We start from the raw sequence: 14,512 nt of genomic DNA on the forward strand, positions 1-14,512 counted from the left end.
ACTCCCGGATGTTGGCGTTTTGGTGCGGCCGTCGTGTGTGCCGCGGGTTTTTGTCTCCCCGGGAGGACACAAATTGTAGAGCGCATATAGCATTTAATTGGCGGTCTGGTGAGATGAGTGACAAATATTTACTTTTCATCTTGGAAATAAATTGTTTGCGTTTTCCACGTGGCCCCTTTGCTATGGTGCTGACGCACCCCTCAAACTTTTAGCTTTGAAATTCCGTTTGAGGAGCCGCTTCCTTTCTCCTGAGTCACTCTCTTTGATCTCTTTTGACGACCACGCGTGAATGACGGACACGCGGAAAGAGCTGGAAGGCATATCGACGCTTGCGTAATGCATCTTCATCGTCACTGCAATGTCTTTCGTCCCAAACACCGTACTTTAGTTCACGGCTTGACGTGCTTAGGCGTAGAGTTATGGAGAAGGCTTGATGAGAAGCCAACATACGACCTGAGCCACGAGCACAAAAAAAAAAAGGATCAAATAGATTTAGAGAGAGCACATCTTTAACAAACGAAGCACAAAATCGAGTTGAAATCAGCCAAAATCAAACTGCGATATTGATGTTGAATGTTTTCACCGGTGGAGGAATTTATATTTCAGGATGCTATTTCTCTTGAACTCTTGTAATATTCATTTCGCTACCGTTCAAACCTCAACAGCATTAGGTTTTCCGATTAAGGACACGCAAATGCAAGAATATTCAGCAAGTTGCCCACTTGGTCGATATCAACGTGACTGTTTTCCTTCCGGACGTTTTGTGGCGGTTGCATTAGTCATTAGTCATGGTTCAATGTCATGGATTGGTCAAACTCCAGTGCATGAAATGCTCATATGCGGTGTTCCCCTGAACCCCATCACAAAAAGACTTCTTTGAGTTTTAATTGAGTATCACGTGCTGGAATCTGTCATTTGCGCAGTGCGTGGGAGTGTTTGGAATTTTCATAAGTTTGGCAACCCCCCCCCCCCCCTGTCTACTTTTCTCTCGTGCCAGGCCCAAGTCGGCGTGATTGCCTCAACTTGGAGTCTCTCCTGCAGAGGTGTCAGACAGAGACCTTGAGCAAGTCACTCACTTTCCTTTGTGTTGCTAAGCAAGAGCACATCCCTTCATTAGACTGAAACTCTCGACAGCCGTTCATGCTTCCACAGCTTCTCTGACAGCACAGCGCATGCTTCAACGGATTCGCGAGACAACGGAAACCATGGCGCAAACATGCAACACAAACGCTTCCTTGCTGCACAGTTGTATCACTTTCACAGAGACGGTGGACTCACCGTGGACGATGATCCTGCGCTTAAATCGATCACCGTTTCCCGATAAGAAGAGCGGGTTTAGCGTGGTTCCACAAGTTCGGGATCGTCGGTGTGAGCCAGTGGTCGTCGTTTTTTAAACGATTGTCCGGTTTCTTCTCGTTCGGTCATTACACAAAAGTGCGTTGAATTCGAGTACGCACCTGTGGAGAAGAAGACGGCAAAGTCCGTAAAGCCTCAAATATTAGCGCGATTGTTTTGATCATTTCAGACGTCGATGTGGCCGTAGGTAGAGATGTCCACGTGAATTTTGGTGGTGAATTTTGGTGGCCGCATTACGTTTTTTTTCTTGTTTGTGAATTTCCGGAGTAAAAAGCTTAGTGGACATAAAATCAAAATACTATGGCGATTGTTTTGATATCTGGTTTGATTTCGTGGAACCACTTGATGGAATAAAATTGACTAAATTCAACACACCATTTTTTTCAGAGTAGCTATTCACAATCTTATCTATCGATCGCGCTAGCTAGCTAGCTCACCTCAAGCTTTTATGAAAAAAAAAAAGTCACACTGAACTATTTTGTGCCAAAGAACCATCCTTGCCCAATCTTGTCTAGCTAGCTAGCTAAATTTTACTTATTGCAGCCCACTGGTTGTCATTTAAACAAAAGCCGAACTTACCATTTGCCAAGCATTGTTGAAGTTTGGATAACAATTTACGGATGCCATGTGTCAGATCTCCAAAAATGAGCAAAGTGTCCGATTTGCGTCTAAAAAGAGCTCGGATTCAACACGTTCTGGATGAATGTCTCGCCTCCATTTTGGTATTTTGACGAGACGCCTGGGAACTGTTTTCAATTGATTTGCGTTCATTTAATAAAAAAAATAAAAAAAAAGACGAGTCGAAATCAATGTGCCGCAGTCGCGTGAGGCTCACTGCATAAACGTGCGTCAGTAACTTGCCGAGTATATCACATCAGGAATGTGCACATGTAAAGCCTTCTTTTCATCGATGCATAAAACTGGGCTGCTTGCGTGATCAATCTCACGCTCATGCGCCGAGTCTTCAACATGCAGAGGTCTCTGCCTTGTACCAAGTTGCCAGCGTTTCCTCGAAAGGTTGAAAACTGCCAAAGGGGGGGAGGGGGGGGGGGAAGTCAACCTAGACAGTGTAAACAGAGAGAAGCAGAAAGGGCAAGTGCATTCAACCAAACACGCACCACAGAGGGCAAAGCACTGACAAATGAATCATATTGACTCGGCTTTCCATGACTGTTATCCTCGCCTGACAGTTTGCATGCATTTGGCATCAGATTAAAAGTGAGCAATCCAATTAGGAATGAGCCGGGACTCAAAGATACCAACTGGGATATATTTAGAATTCCTCACAGCCTTGGCCATGAGAACGGCTTTCCTCGCTCTTGTTTGTAAACAGTATTTGCTCTTCTTCTGAAACGAGAACACAGTCACCTAATGAGAGAGGACGATCCCCACGTTAGATGATGCATTGCGTCAATTTCCGACGCTTGCGCAGAAGAAAAAACAAAACAAAACATAAAAATGGCAGTTTACGCCAGTGGGATTGTGAAAATGGCATCTTCTTCCAGATTCTCTTCAGATGAACCATTTGATCAAGAATACCATGAATGGTTCCAATGGGGGGGGGGAGGACATACACGCAGCAATTCAAGACCATTTTTTTTTCCTGAACAGTCTGTTCTCACCCAAAAGACTGAAAAAGGATTTTCATAATTGAAAAAAAATGGATCTGCAAATAACTGATCCAAGTTAGAAGATCCTTTCTTCTTTCTACATACATTCTTGCTGCTGGAGGCTGTAAATTTCGAATAAATGATATCTTATCTAATCTTATCTTATCTTAAGTCTCAAATATAATTTTCCACGGCCCTATCGAGTCCCCCCCATTCAAATCGCCGCTGATTCGTGCACAGCCTGAGACCGAGCCATTGATTTTTGCGACAGCAGAACTTGATGATCTCTATGGAGACAACAGGTGGACGCTTGAACTGGCTGCAAAGCAACAATCCAGAACGAAACGGTGCGGCGTGCGGTTGTTTGTAACAGATTAGCATCGCCTTCTGTGAAATATTGTTTTTCTGTCACCTGCGGTATAAAGTGAGAACTTGGAAGAAGAAAAAAAAACTTCTTCCAAACTCCATTATTAATTCATGCACATTGAGTCTAACAACATTATGTTGTGTATTCAGCAGCTGTTTATGGATTTGCTCATGGAAAAGAAAAAAGAAGAAAGAAAAAAAAAAACAAAGACTGTACAAGCAAATGAAGTTCTGCCCACTTAAGGCATCTGGCTCAAACACTAGCGAGAGTGTGGGAGGTAGTAAGAAATGACTTTACAATGAAGCATCTTTTTGGACGTGTCAAGTATTTGGCTTTATAAATTAAAAAAAAAATTGCCATCATTTATTTGGGTCATCTGCTCTCCGTCAATTGGAAGTTTTAAACAAATAATTGACTTTTCTTTTACGGGACCATGCATACGCCTTATGCTCCAGAACTTGTGTTGAAAGAACAAAATACACCAGATGGCTTGTTTGAAAAAAACGTATTGTTGTTTCTAGCTTGAATACAGATGGCTCTGTGCTGCAAAAAGTTATTGTAACTGTTTCGTTTTAGTCTCTTTTCTCTCGAGAGTTAATCAGCATGCTTCTTCAGATAGTATTAAGTTGACTATACTATCTACTTAAAAAAAAAGTATCTGCATCCAAACTATTTTTAGTGCAACCACTTGACAAAACAAAAAGTGAGTAAATTCAACCCCAACCTTTTTTTTTTTTTGCAGTGCAGGCTATTGCGAAGTATTGTCGAATAAATTGGTTACCTGCGTCCCTAATGAGGACATCGTAAAATGGATGGCGGTTCTGTGCCCTATAAAGGGCCGTCGTGCCTTTGAGCTTTCAACCGCCATCTTAATTGATGCTCCCCATTAGGTTTTTGCTGCATTGAAATGAAGTCATTATGTACATCCACAGCGACAGTATCTGACCCATTTAGGTGCGGATGATGGAAGCCATCCATGACACATCACACTCCAGCCAAGCTCCTCCCCTCAAAGCCATTCAAAACCATTTGTTAATCGCCCCTTTTTTTTTATGCCTCCCTATTTCTCTTCACTAATGCGTCCAATCTAATCTGAGGCACCCAATAGATTTTCATTGCTAATTGAACCTTGTGATTTTATGATTCGCCGTGAACTGAATGATGTGTGCCGAATGGACAAAGGAGAGTCATCCACATGTCGTTCCCGGATAATGAATGCCGCCATCATTTATTCGGTCATTCCCGAACCGCTTCTCCTCGCTCGGGGTCACGGCTGTGCCGGAGCCTGTCCCAGATGTTGCTGGGGCGAGAGGCGGGGTACACCCTGAACTGGTCGTCAGTCGTCGGTTATGGCTTCACTCTATTGCAGGTTTGCCCTTGTGACCTTGTGACAGGTTTTCTTCGTATTTTGGAGGGAAAATTCATTTGATAAAAACTAGGACCATGAACGCGAGAGCCCACCCGCACCAAAATTCCCGTTCCCTCATCTTAGGTGCATTCAGAAATACATACTTTGAGCACAGTGCTTCACTCAGACCGTTTGGACATTCAGAACGTCGTTTAAATATGAAGTTCAGTTCTTCAGAGTGTCACAAAATCAGAGCTCGGTGAAGGCAGTACAATGAAAGTAAACGGCAGGGTTCGGAAATGAATGTGAGCAGAGCATGTTTACCACCATGGCAGCAAACAAGAATGAAGAGCACAAAACGTCAACTTAACGACTAAGTTTTTCGACAAGTGGCTTACCTTCAACAGAATCCCACGTCGCCTTGTAGCCAAAAGGTTCAATCCTGGTGGTTTCATGCGCCTTGTTATTATGAAAACCGAAAGTTAGATTCCATGATTTCTTTACTTTCCAGAAGTTGCCTTTTCTTTGCCTCCCTAAAAAAAGAAAAAGAAAAAAAAGCCAATGTTGTCATGGCAACTAACTTCAGTTTGCACAACATTCATTCAACCCACCAGGAGTGTACCTTTGGCTTTCACGCAATTTGTGATTCTGATTCAGGGAAGCCATTTTAAGAAAAAAAAGAAAGAAAAAAAAATCTGACGTATTGTCATCCCACTGTACTCCCAGAGCACACGCCGCTCGCATGAATTTATGAATGCAAGCTGACAATCCGGGCATTGGAACGTAGTGGAAAGGGAGAGAACACTGTATTCTTCTTTTGGGGTGGCGGGCCGGGCGTGCTTGTGGGGTTACTTAACTGGAAGGCTACGGATTGAGATGCATTGAGGATGCTACTGTAAAGTGTGTGTGCGCGTGTGAGTGCAGGCGTGAATGTGTGTGAAGCAATAAGTCGAGGGCTGAGAGAAGAAAAAAAACGCTGCTCTGCGGATGCTGCTGTCCTTGGTGCTGAAACTCAACTTGCCTTCTGCATGTGTGCCTTTGTGTGGCATGAGAGAGACAGAGAGAGAGGGGGGGGGGGTTCACTTGTGCGCAAGAAACATGAATAAAATAAGAAATAAATACATAAAGCAATTGGCTGTGTTGACTTCCAGCCATGCGCAAACAATAACAAGGAGTGTTGAAGTGATAACGGGCAATAAGAAGCAACGGTAAAGGGCATGTAGCGGAAAGACGGAAACACGTGCAAGTCCGGGAGCAAAATGGAGGGGCTTTTCTTTGGGAAGTGACGCTGCCTCTGGTGCCTATTAATGAGGGACTCAGATTCCCTCCCCTCCGGTGGTGATGCAGTGAAGCTGCTCTGCGCACAAGCATGCGCTCTGTATAAAACGGGTCCTCCTCCACACACGGATTACACTACACGCGTGCAAAGTCACTGCAGCTGCTGCTTCTTCTTTTTTTTTTTTGTTTTGGGGGGGGGGGTTCCCCACACCCCAAACTAAAACAAATCACAAGCCAACATGCACGCGGCGGAGGACGTGCGCTTTTGGAGATTTTGTCTATTTTCATGCCTCTTTTTGCAGAGTTCCTGTCAAGACTTTGGAGGACAGACGCAATTTATTTGCACCTCGGTCCCAAAGGATATGGACATATGCGCGGCCACTTTGCACAACGGCGTCCCCGGCGACGACTTGAAGAGCACCGTGGTGCAGCTGAGGGAGACGGTCCTACAGCAGAAGGAGACCATCATGAACCAGAAAGAGACCATACGAGAACTGACCTCAAAGTTGGCGCGCTGCGAGAGTCAGAGCGGCGCCGAGGTGGGGGAAGGGAGGCCCGGGGGCAGGAGGAAAGAGACCGGGAGCAAAAACACCATGGGGGATGTATCCAGGGGCCCCGCCGACACTCTGGCGCAACTCTCGCAGACTTTACAGTCGCTCAAGCAGAGATTGGAGAACCTGGAGGTAAGCCGGCGCTTCTGAAAACACATTTTGAACACGCTATTGAAGAACATATTTGATAACGGCATCCGGCCGCAAGATATTCACCCTTTCGGGCGGGGGTGGGGGGCATCTTATCAGGTTACGCGTGATCATTATTGGTACCTGAAAGGGGTTAAAGCTTACGAATTAGATCTGCCGATACATATAAAAGAATGCTGACTTTAAGTGCTATCTGGACAAGAAGTTCCTATATTGGAGGGGTGGATGGATTGAAGATGATTTTTCCTCGCAGGACATTTGAGATCTCATAAATTGACATATACCTCCCAAAAAAATTTTCTTCTTTCAGAGCAACACAATCATTTAGGTAAAAAAATCTCATTGCTCAACTGTGCAAGCCTTCCTAACGCTGCGGCTCGTGAGCGGATTCCCGACAGAAAACTTCAAAGTGTTTCCCCGGCCTTGTTTTCTCGCAGCAATTCAGTCGCAGTAACAACTCCGTGCAGGCCAACAGCCTCAAAGACCTGCTCCAAAGTAAAATCGACGACTTGGAGAAGCAGGTGTTGTCCCGAGTGAATAGCATCGAGGAGGGGAAGCCCGGACTGCGCAATGAGACGGAGCAGCGTGGGAGAGTCGAGTCCACCCTCACATCTCTGCACCAGAGGATCACCGACCTGGAGAAAGGCAAGTGCCGCAAAAAAAAAAAAAAATTACACACGATAAGTCGCTTTGCTGGACTTATCTGGTAGGTTACCGAGGAGTCCTTCGTGTACAAAACAAGCGGCGCGGTGAAATCAGATCAATCCTCATTTGGGCACGTTTGTGAGAGCAAATATTTTCGGAGGCTTTACTGCTCTGTTGCAACAGATTAAAGCATTTCATCCCTCCATTTGGAACCTAAAACGGAAAAACGCGTGCATGGGTTTTTGGGACAGCTCTGATCTCTTGGCGGACGCAAGAGTTCGTGCGGCGGTGAGAGGCGAGGCACGAGAGGGAGGTTGAAAAAAAAAAAAACGTCGCCGCCGCTCAGATGTGACTATCGAATTGAGATTAAAGCAAATCTGGAGCATCACCGTCGTGGATTTGTTGTGTAATGTATAATTCCAATGTAAATCCCCGGCACGTGTGTACAAAGTGTGTTTGGAGTGATCCGGTCCGTCGACACTTGATGATGTCGAAAACCACAATCTGATCAAAAATGAGCAGTCAATGAGGCACCTGCTTGTTAATTTCTTCCTAATATGGTGAAATACACCGATGGAACGACAATTAGACCCCCCCTCCCCCCCCCCCCCCACACACACACATACATATTCCAACCTCAGTACAGTCAAACACAAATCGAAAGCAACTTGTGTTCATATCCAAATGCACTTGTACTCTTTGGCATTCGACTCAGCATGACTTAGATTTGTTCTTGATTTTACTGTTTGGTGCTTTCTACCGCCTTTTATTACCGATTTGTCTTACTGTTTATTGTTAAATTGCTCCATGTACAGCACTTTATATGCAGCGATGGCTGTTTGAAAGTGCTCGAGAAATACTCTCGACTTGACTTTGTTGGATGCACCGCTATGCAATCTAGCTCAACAATGATCCATCTTTCGATCCATTTTCGCCGATCACGTTTGCCGATCCTAAGTGACTGCGGACGGGAGGCGGGGCGCGCCGTGGCCTCGTCATCGTTCAAACGCGGGACACGTTTGGCGAATCATTCGTCACACCTCAGGTTCACGCAAACAATCGCAACCTGCAAGTTAATCCAAGAAGCATAATTTGGGGAATATGGAAATATTACCACGACTCCAACGGATGGCCTGCTCCAGCATCATGTCACGTTATAACGGCAGCTTTTCATAGACCGTCTTACACATTTCAATCTACTGTACCTACACTTGAACTCATTCACTCCCAAAGACGTTTATAAACGTCTTTTCAGACTTGGTCCAGAATTGGCCGGTATTGAATGAGCTTTAAAATACTGACATATTTCAGATAAAACATTAAAAGATTTGTTCTGTGTCCAAGCAGGCCAATATTCACGCTTGAGAATGAAGTTAGTGTCGGACATCTTGACGCGGTTTAATTTCGTACTTCTGCCGCGAAATGGAAGAATATTGAATTGTTCTGCCAGTCGCCATATGTTGCCGGCATGGGTAATGGAACAAAGAACTATTGGATTTTTATTCAATGAAGCGAAAATGGATAAACGGTTCGGATGATGGATGGATAATTTCCTGACGATCTCTGACAGCGCATTCATGTCCCCAGTGCGAATCACCGGTGAACTGCAGAGCTTGTTTCGAATATTTTGGCTGGCTCACGCAGACCGGGTCTACAAGAGGGGCAGATATCACGACATTGTGCATCTGTCCCTCATAAACGGGCTGTAAATGTCAGTGGCTGGGCTTACGAAAGGGAAATACAGTTGGGGGAGCACCCGTGGCAGCATCCCTTCGTCATCCGAAATAGATGCCGCGCAAACGCATTTCCGTTTTCCTCAAAACAGGTCAGCGGGAAAACAGGCCTCTGGATAAATTCCAGCTCACGTTTCCGCTGAGAACCAACTACATGTACGCCAAGGTGAAGAAGAGTTTGCCCGAGATGTACGCCCTCACCGTTTGCATGTGGCTCAAGTCCAACGCCTCCCCGGGAGTGGGCACACCTTTTTCCTACGCGGTGCCCGGTCAGGCCAACGAGCTGGTGCTCATCGAATGGGGAAACAACCCAATGGAGATACTGATTAATGATAAGGTAATTCCGTTTGCATCCTGCTTTTGTGTCCGACACGGTAAATTTGTCTCGGGTGGGATTTGACATGATGTCCGCGCCGCCGTCAAGGTTGCAAAACTGCCTTTTCTGATCAACGACGGCAAATGGCATCACATCTGCGTGACGTGGACCACTCGCGATGGCGTCTGGGAAGCTTTCCAAGATGGCGTCAAGAGGGGGAGTGGGGAGAACCTGGCGCCATACCACCCGATAAAACCTCAAGGATTGCTAATCCTCGGTCAGGAGCAGGTAATGTCAGCCAATTGTCACATATGACACATTGTGGTTCGTATGCGGAGATGGTTCGTCCAGCATTGGGACGCTTCACCCCCACAATGAAGTCAGAATTTGGGGTCACCTCACCGCACAACGTGGCATGGCCCTCGGTTCTTCGGCATGAAGCAAGACCGCGCCGGACACTAATTCATTCTGTGTTTTGTGCAGGACACATACGGAGGCGGGTTCGACGCGACCCAAGCGTTCGTTGGAGATCTGGCCAACTTTCACATCTGGGATCGGAAACTCTCGGTGGGAGAAATTTATAATTTGGCAACCTGCAGCAGCAAAGCGCAAGTGGGCAATGTTTTCGCATGGCTGGAAACGAGCCTCGAAATTTACGGAGGCGCCTCCAAGTGGACATTTGAAGCTTGCCGCCACCTCAATTAAAGAGCGAATGAGGGACGAGCAGTGCGTCGGCCGAGGCCGCTGGGGTCGCCGCGTCTCGAAAGGAATTTCAAGGCTCCCGAGGCAAACAGTTCAGTCACTTAAGATGCTGAAATTAAAATTAAAAAATGATGGCAGGTCTTTTTTTTTTTTTTTTAAGGAGATATTCTCTTTGGGAGCATTCTTGGATGATGCGCACTTCCAGCATGATGCGGTACTGAAAAAAAGCACGTCAGGTTTCTCTGTGGCTCCGTTTTGATTGTTTTCACTTCAGAGATCTGTGGATGCTCAACACAAATGAAAGATTGAAGGCGGTCCAAGGTCATGTCATCTTTCAAAGCAAAGATGTCCTGCAATTCGAAAACAACTTCCTCGAGAGAGATTTCCTTTTTTGTTTTGACTGGAAGGGATTTTCACTGTGAAAATGGACAAGGCGGGCAATGCGTTTTACAACAGATCACTGGGTTTCCTCCTTGCTTTATGCCCCCCCAGCCCCCCCGCCAACTGCTTGATGTGATTTTGTGTGAAGGGTGCACCCCTCGCCCCCGCCCCCCTCCCATTGCCAACATTCAAGCCTGAGTGCCTTGGGCTGTTGAAAAGAATCTCAGCGTATTCGTGTTGTTGTTACGATTAACGAGTGCTTGCGTGTTCCTGTTGATTTTCTTGAACGTCATTCGATAAACGTGTTCAACACTTTCAACCAGGCGGGGTTGTCCCGAAATGCACCTCACGGGCCATTTTGCAGAATGTTTGTACATTACCCGGAATGTTCTCTGTACAGTAACGGCATGTCTTAACTTCTGTAAATGCTGCGTAAGCATCCATGATTTTTGCTTTGTTGGATTTTGGGGTGGAGATTTTATACCGCATTGTTATATGCTTCAAGCATGACAGCACTAACAGACGAAAAAAAAAAAAGTTCTAGTTTTTGGTAATAAATTGTGATACTTGATTAAAAAAATAAATAAACGTGTCAACGTATTTCTTCCTCCAAAGTGTCTGCATGCCGATGACGTGAATGCAGCAACTTTATAAGCCCAACTCCGTAAATATCCGGTTTGCCTTATAGAAGTCCGTCGTTTGGATGAGGAGCTTTGCCGTCTGAAGAAACAGAAGACACGATAATTGACATGCCCGAGTTGTTCTCCCAACCGTAAACAGGCTGATCGACATTACCCGTGAAATTTCGCCACCGAGAATTTCTTAAGACCATCCAAGAGAAAGCTCCGTCTTCATTCAACTCAATTATGTGACTTAACGTGTACGCGCCCGAGGCCGCGCCCGCGGCGGTGTGACAATAAAGCATTCGAACGGATTTAACAAAGACGCTTTTCAACTCCTTGCTGCCATTGAGGTTGCATACGGTCGAGACACATTGCGTCTATCGGTGTGGGCGGACAGACAGACAGACAGACAGTGTCTGCTTTTTCAACAAGACGCTGCCATAGAAGACGCACCTTTCATTCTATACATGAATGAACTCATATTCATACTCATAGCTTCCGCGTTTTTTTATTTTTTTCATCGGAGGCGACTCTTCCTTGTAGTTATCGAGGTCATTTGGTTGCGCCACCGTCAGGTCAAATGTCACGCTAATTGCTTTGCTTTCACTGCTCGGTCGTCTCTCCGTCGACGGACACTTTCCCAAGACACCGACTAACGACAGAACATCCCAGCTACTTGGGCACGTTCCACTTGACTTTTACCGCACACGTCCTGTTGTGTGGTTTTTTGTTTTTTGACGTGAGCGTGGTGAATATTATGTTTTTAATATTTTGTTTATGTTGTAATATGTTATATATTAATATATAATAATTATGTAATATAATTACTTATATAATAATAATAATAATAATAATAATAATATAATATTCATTCATCTTCCGAACCGCTTTATCGTATTCTTTGGCGTTCGACTCAGCATGATTTTACTGCTTGGTGCTTTCTACCGCCTTTATTACCATTTCGTCTTACTGTTTATTGTGTATGTTAATTCGCTCCATGTACAGCACTTTGTATGCAGTGATGGCTGTTTTAAAGTGCTCTATAAATACTGTTTACTTACTTACTTACTTACAAGGGTCGCAGGTAATATTATATAATAAAAACAAAATAAAAATAGATATAAAAAACAATAATAAATGAATAAATATATTAATTGAATATAATATGTTTTTAATATTGTATAATATTATGTAATATCTTCTCTTGGCTTCGAACCCAGGCGAATAATCACCGTGTCAATATTAGATCAACGCTGGTGAATAAGATTTTAACATAGGCAAAACACATTTTTGTCACCCTAAGTAGCCTTTTCCAACCCCCCCCCCCCCCCCACAAATATTCATTTTTTTCCCTCCCACAACCAGGGGTAAACAGACCATAATCAAAAGTCACAGTAGGGCAGAAGCAAATATCACCAAACTGGAAGAATGCTTACTGTGCTCTTTATCGGGGGGGGGGGGGGGAAACATGTGAAATGTGTCGCCGAGTGGCTGATGAAAAATTCATGAGAAGGGAGAAGGAAAACAAACATGAGCTGGATGTGGGCTTCACTGGAATCTAACCGTCCCACCGAGGGTGAGAAAGATCTTTCAACTGCATGATAACACACCGTTGATATAGACGTGGCGCTTATAAGATTTTATCCAAGGAAATGCATCTTTTCTCGAGTCTTTGGGGTCTACTCGACATTGGCTTTCTTGGAATATTACGGCTGTAGTTTCAGAACATGTTTATGGGTCTCGCGTTGACCGAGCGCTGCTATGGACCAGGGAACCTCTCTGAATACATTATTGTCTTTGCTTTTCATTAATTTTTTTCTGGTTCACCTTTCCAAGTGTTTATCTTAAAGCTCCGTCAACAAATTTGCATGTTGCACAAACCAGCAACCGTATATTTTATTTTATATAAATATATATAAATAATATTCTTAGGTTTATATTGTATATTTTATATGGAATTTCTCCATTGTGAGACAAATAAAAGTTTCCTTATCTTATCTTCTCTTATCTGTTTTGAATGTGTTTTAAAGCGGTGGGTGAAATCCGGGTCAGAGTGTGTTTGGAAGATAGGCTGGAAGGACTTGCCGCGTACTGTTGAAAGAAAATACACACGAGGGACAAACTCAAAGTTTTCCTTATTCTCAGAGCTCCTTAAATTGGATTGATCAACCCCCCCGTGCGACGGAATGCACCATGAATTCCCTCTTGATAAGGGACTTTCCTTAAATCCGTTCGCCATTTGAGCCTCAGTCCACAAATATGCAAAAACGCTCGACCTCAAAAGAAACTGGAACAAATCACTGGTGGTGCGATGCATCAGTCGGCCAACTGAAATTAATATTTGAAAAGTCTGATGGCAATAAACAGGCCGCCGATTGTTTTTGTTTATGCGATGCACAAATTATGGATTTATCAGCGTGCACTTGGGATTCATACAGCAACAAATACATCCGAGGTACTGGAGAGTCAACTTCTCTGAAAGTATACACACGTAGGCTAGTTTGTAAGCATCCTTCTGTTCCAAAATGAAACTGCCACGATCGGTCGCCGGAATAACTAGATAATGACTCAAGTAAAGTGTACATAAGAAAAACACAAAAATCTGGCTCTCTTTTTTGTGGTCTGACTGTGTTATTTTCAATGACAAAACTGCCGAGAGTGACCTCGACTCAATATTTTTTCAACTACCGTATTTTCCGCACTATAAGGCGCATCTAAAAGCATTCAATCTTCCCACCTTATAATGCTGTGCGCCTTATATATGAAAACAGTTTTAAAAGAGTCCATCCGTTGAAAGTGCGCCTTATAGTGTGGAAAATACGGTCATGAAACATTTTGCCAAAGTGTCGATGAGAGTTGCGCACCTGTCGGCAGGCGGTTTGGCCTACTCCTTGTGAGCAAATCTTCCATTCCAAGTCCACCTTCTCCTGCTCGCTTGTTTCAGCGCCGATTGAAGGCCACTTAAAAATAATGACATGATTTATTCGTAGCCAATCTTTGGTGTTTTTAGCTGCGATTACTTACCCAGAATGACATCCGTCTGACACCAAGATTTCTGAAACGAAAGAGCACATTTTCACTCTAGAATAGCGCGACATTTTCAAGACACCCAGTGCCGTTCATTTTTCAACTACAATTTATACTGTTTGCGTATGTTTCAGAGAATAGTTACAACAACAAATAACTTGACGATTAAAAGATAAGATATTTTATAGCCCCTTGTAACGGAAATAGAAAAGACAGAAACAAAATGAAAGTGCGCCATGTTAGTTAGCAGTTTCCATTTCAGAAAACTTGACCCTGGTTACTGCTCGTCTCATGATAAGCCCTCACAGTTTCACAGCAACCCGCCTGAGATGATTAAAGATTAACAGCTCAGTTTCCTTACAAGAGAGAAAAGCAGGCCCACATCCAGCATCCTGGGACATGCATTGCCTCGGAGCAGTCTACCC

General features: G+C 44.3%; 1 protein-coding gene across 1 annotated transcript; it reads left to right on the plus strand.

Moving 5' to 3' along the window:
• Positions 1-6,175: 6,175 nt before the first annotated feature.
• Positions 6,176-11,025, plus strand: nptx1l (neuronal pentraxin 1 like). Its single transcript, XM_052049159.1, has 5 exons — positions 6,176-6,642; positions 7,098-7,305; positions 9,131-9,375; positions 9,463-9,642; positions 9,838-11,025. Exons 1-5 carry the CDS (start codon positions 6,199-6,201, stop codon positions 10,057-10,059), a joined length of 1,299 nt encoding a protein of 432 aa, XP_051905119.1. The 5' UTR covers positions 6,176-6,198; the 3' UTR covers positions 10,060-11,025.
• The last annotated feature ends 3,487 nt before the right edge of the window (positions 11,026-14,512 follow it).

Source organism: Hippocampus zosterae, chromosome 17 (genome assembly GCF_025434085.1).
Source record: "Hippocampus zosterae strain Florida chromosome 17, ASM2543408v3, whole genome shotgun sequence".
Taxonomy (NCBI): Eukaryota; Metazoa; Chordata; class Actinopteri; order Syngnathiformes; family Syngnathidae; genus Hippocampus; species Hippocampus zosterae.

Coding starts and splice junctions, on each gene's coding strand:
- nptx1l (XM_052049159.1), top strand. CDS start 6,199: ATGCACGCGGCGGAGGACGTGCGCTTTTGGAGATTTTGTCTATTTTCA. Junction 6,643..7,097: donor AGAGATTGGAGAACCTGGAG/GTAAGCCGGCGC, acceptor GTTTTCTCGCAG/CAATTCAGTCGCAGTAACAA. Junction 9,643..9,837: donor TAATCCTCGGTCAGGAGCAG/GTAATGTCAGCC, acceptor TGTTTTGTGCAG/GACACATACGGAGGCGGGTT.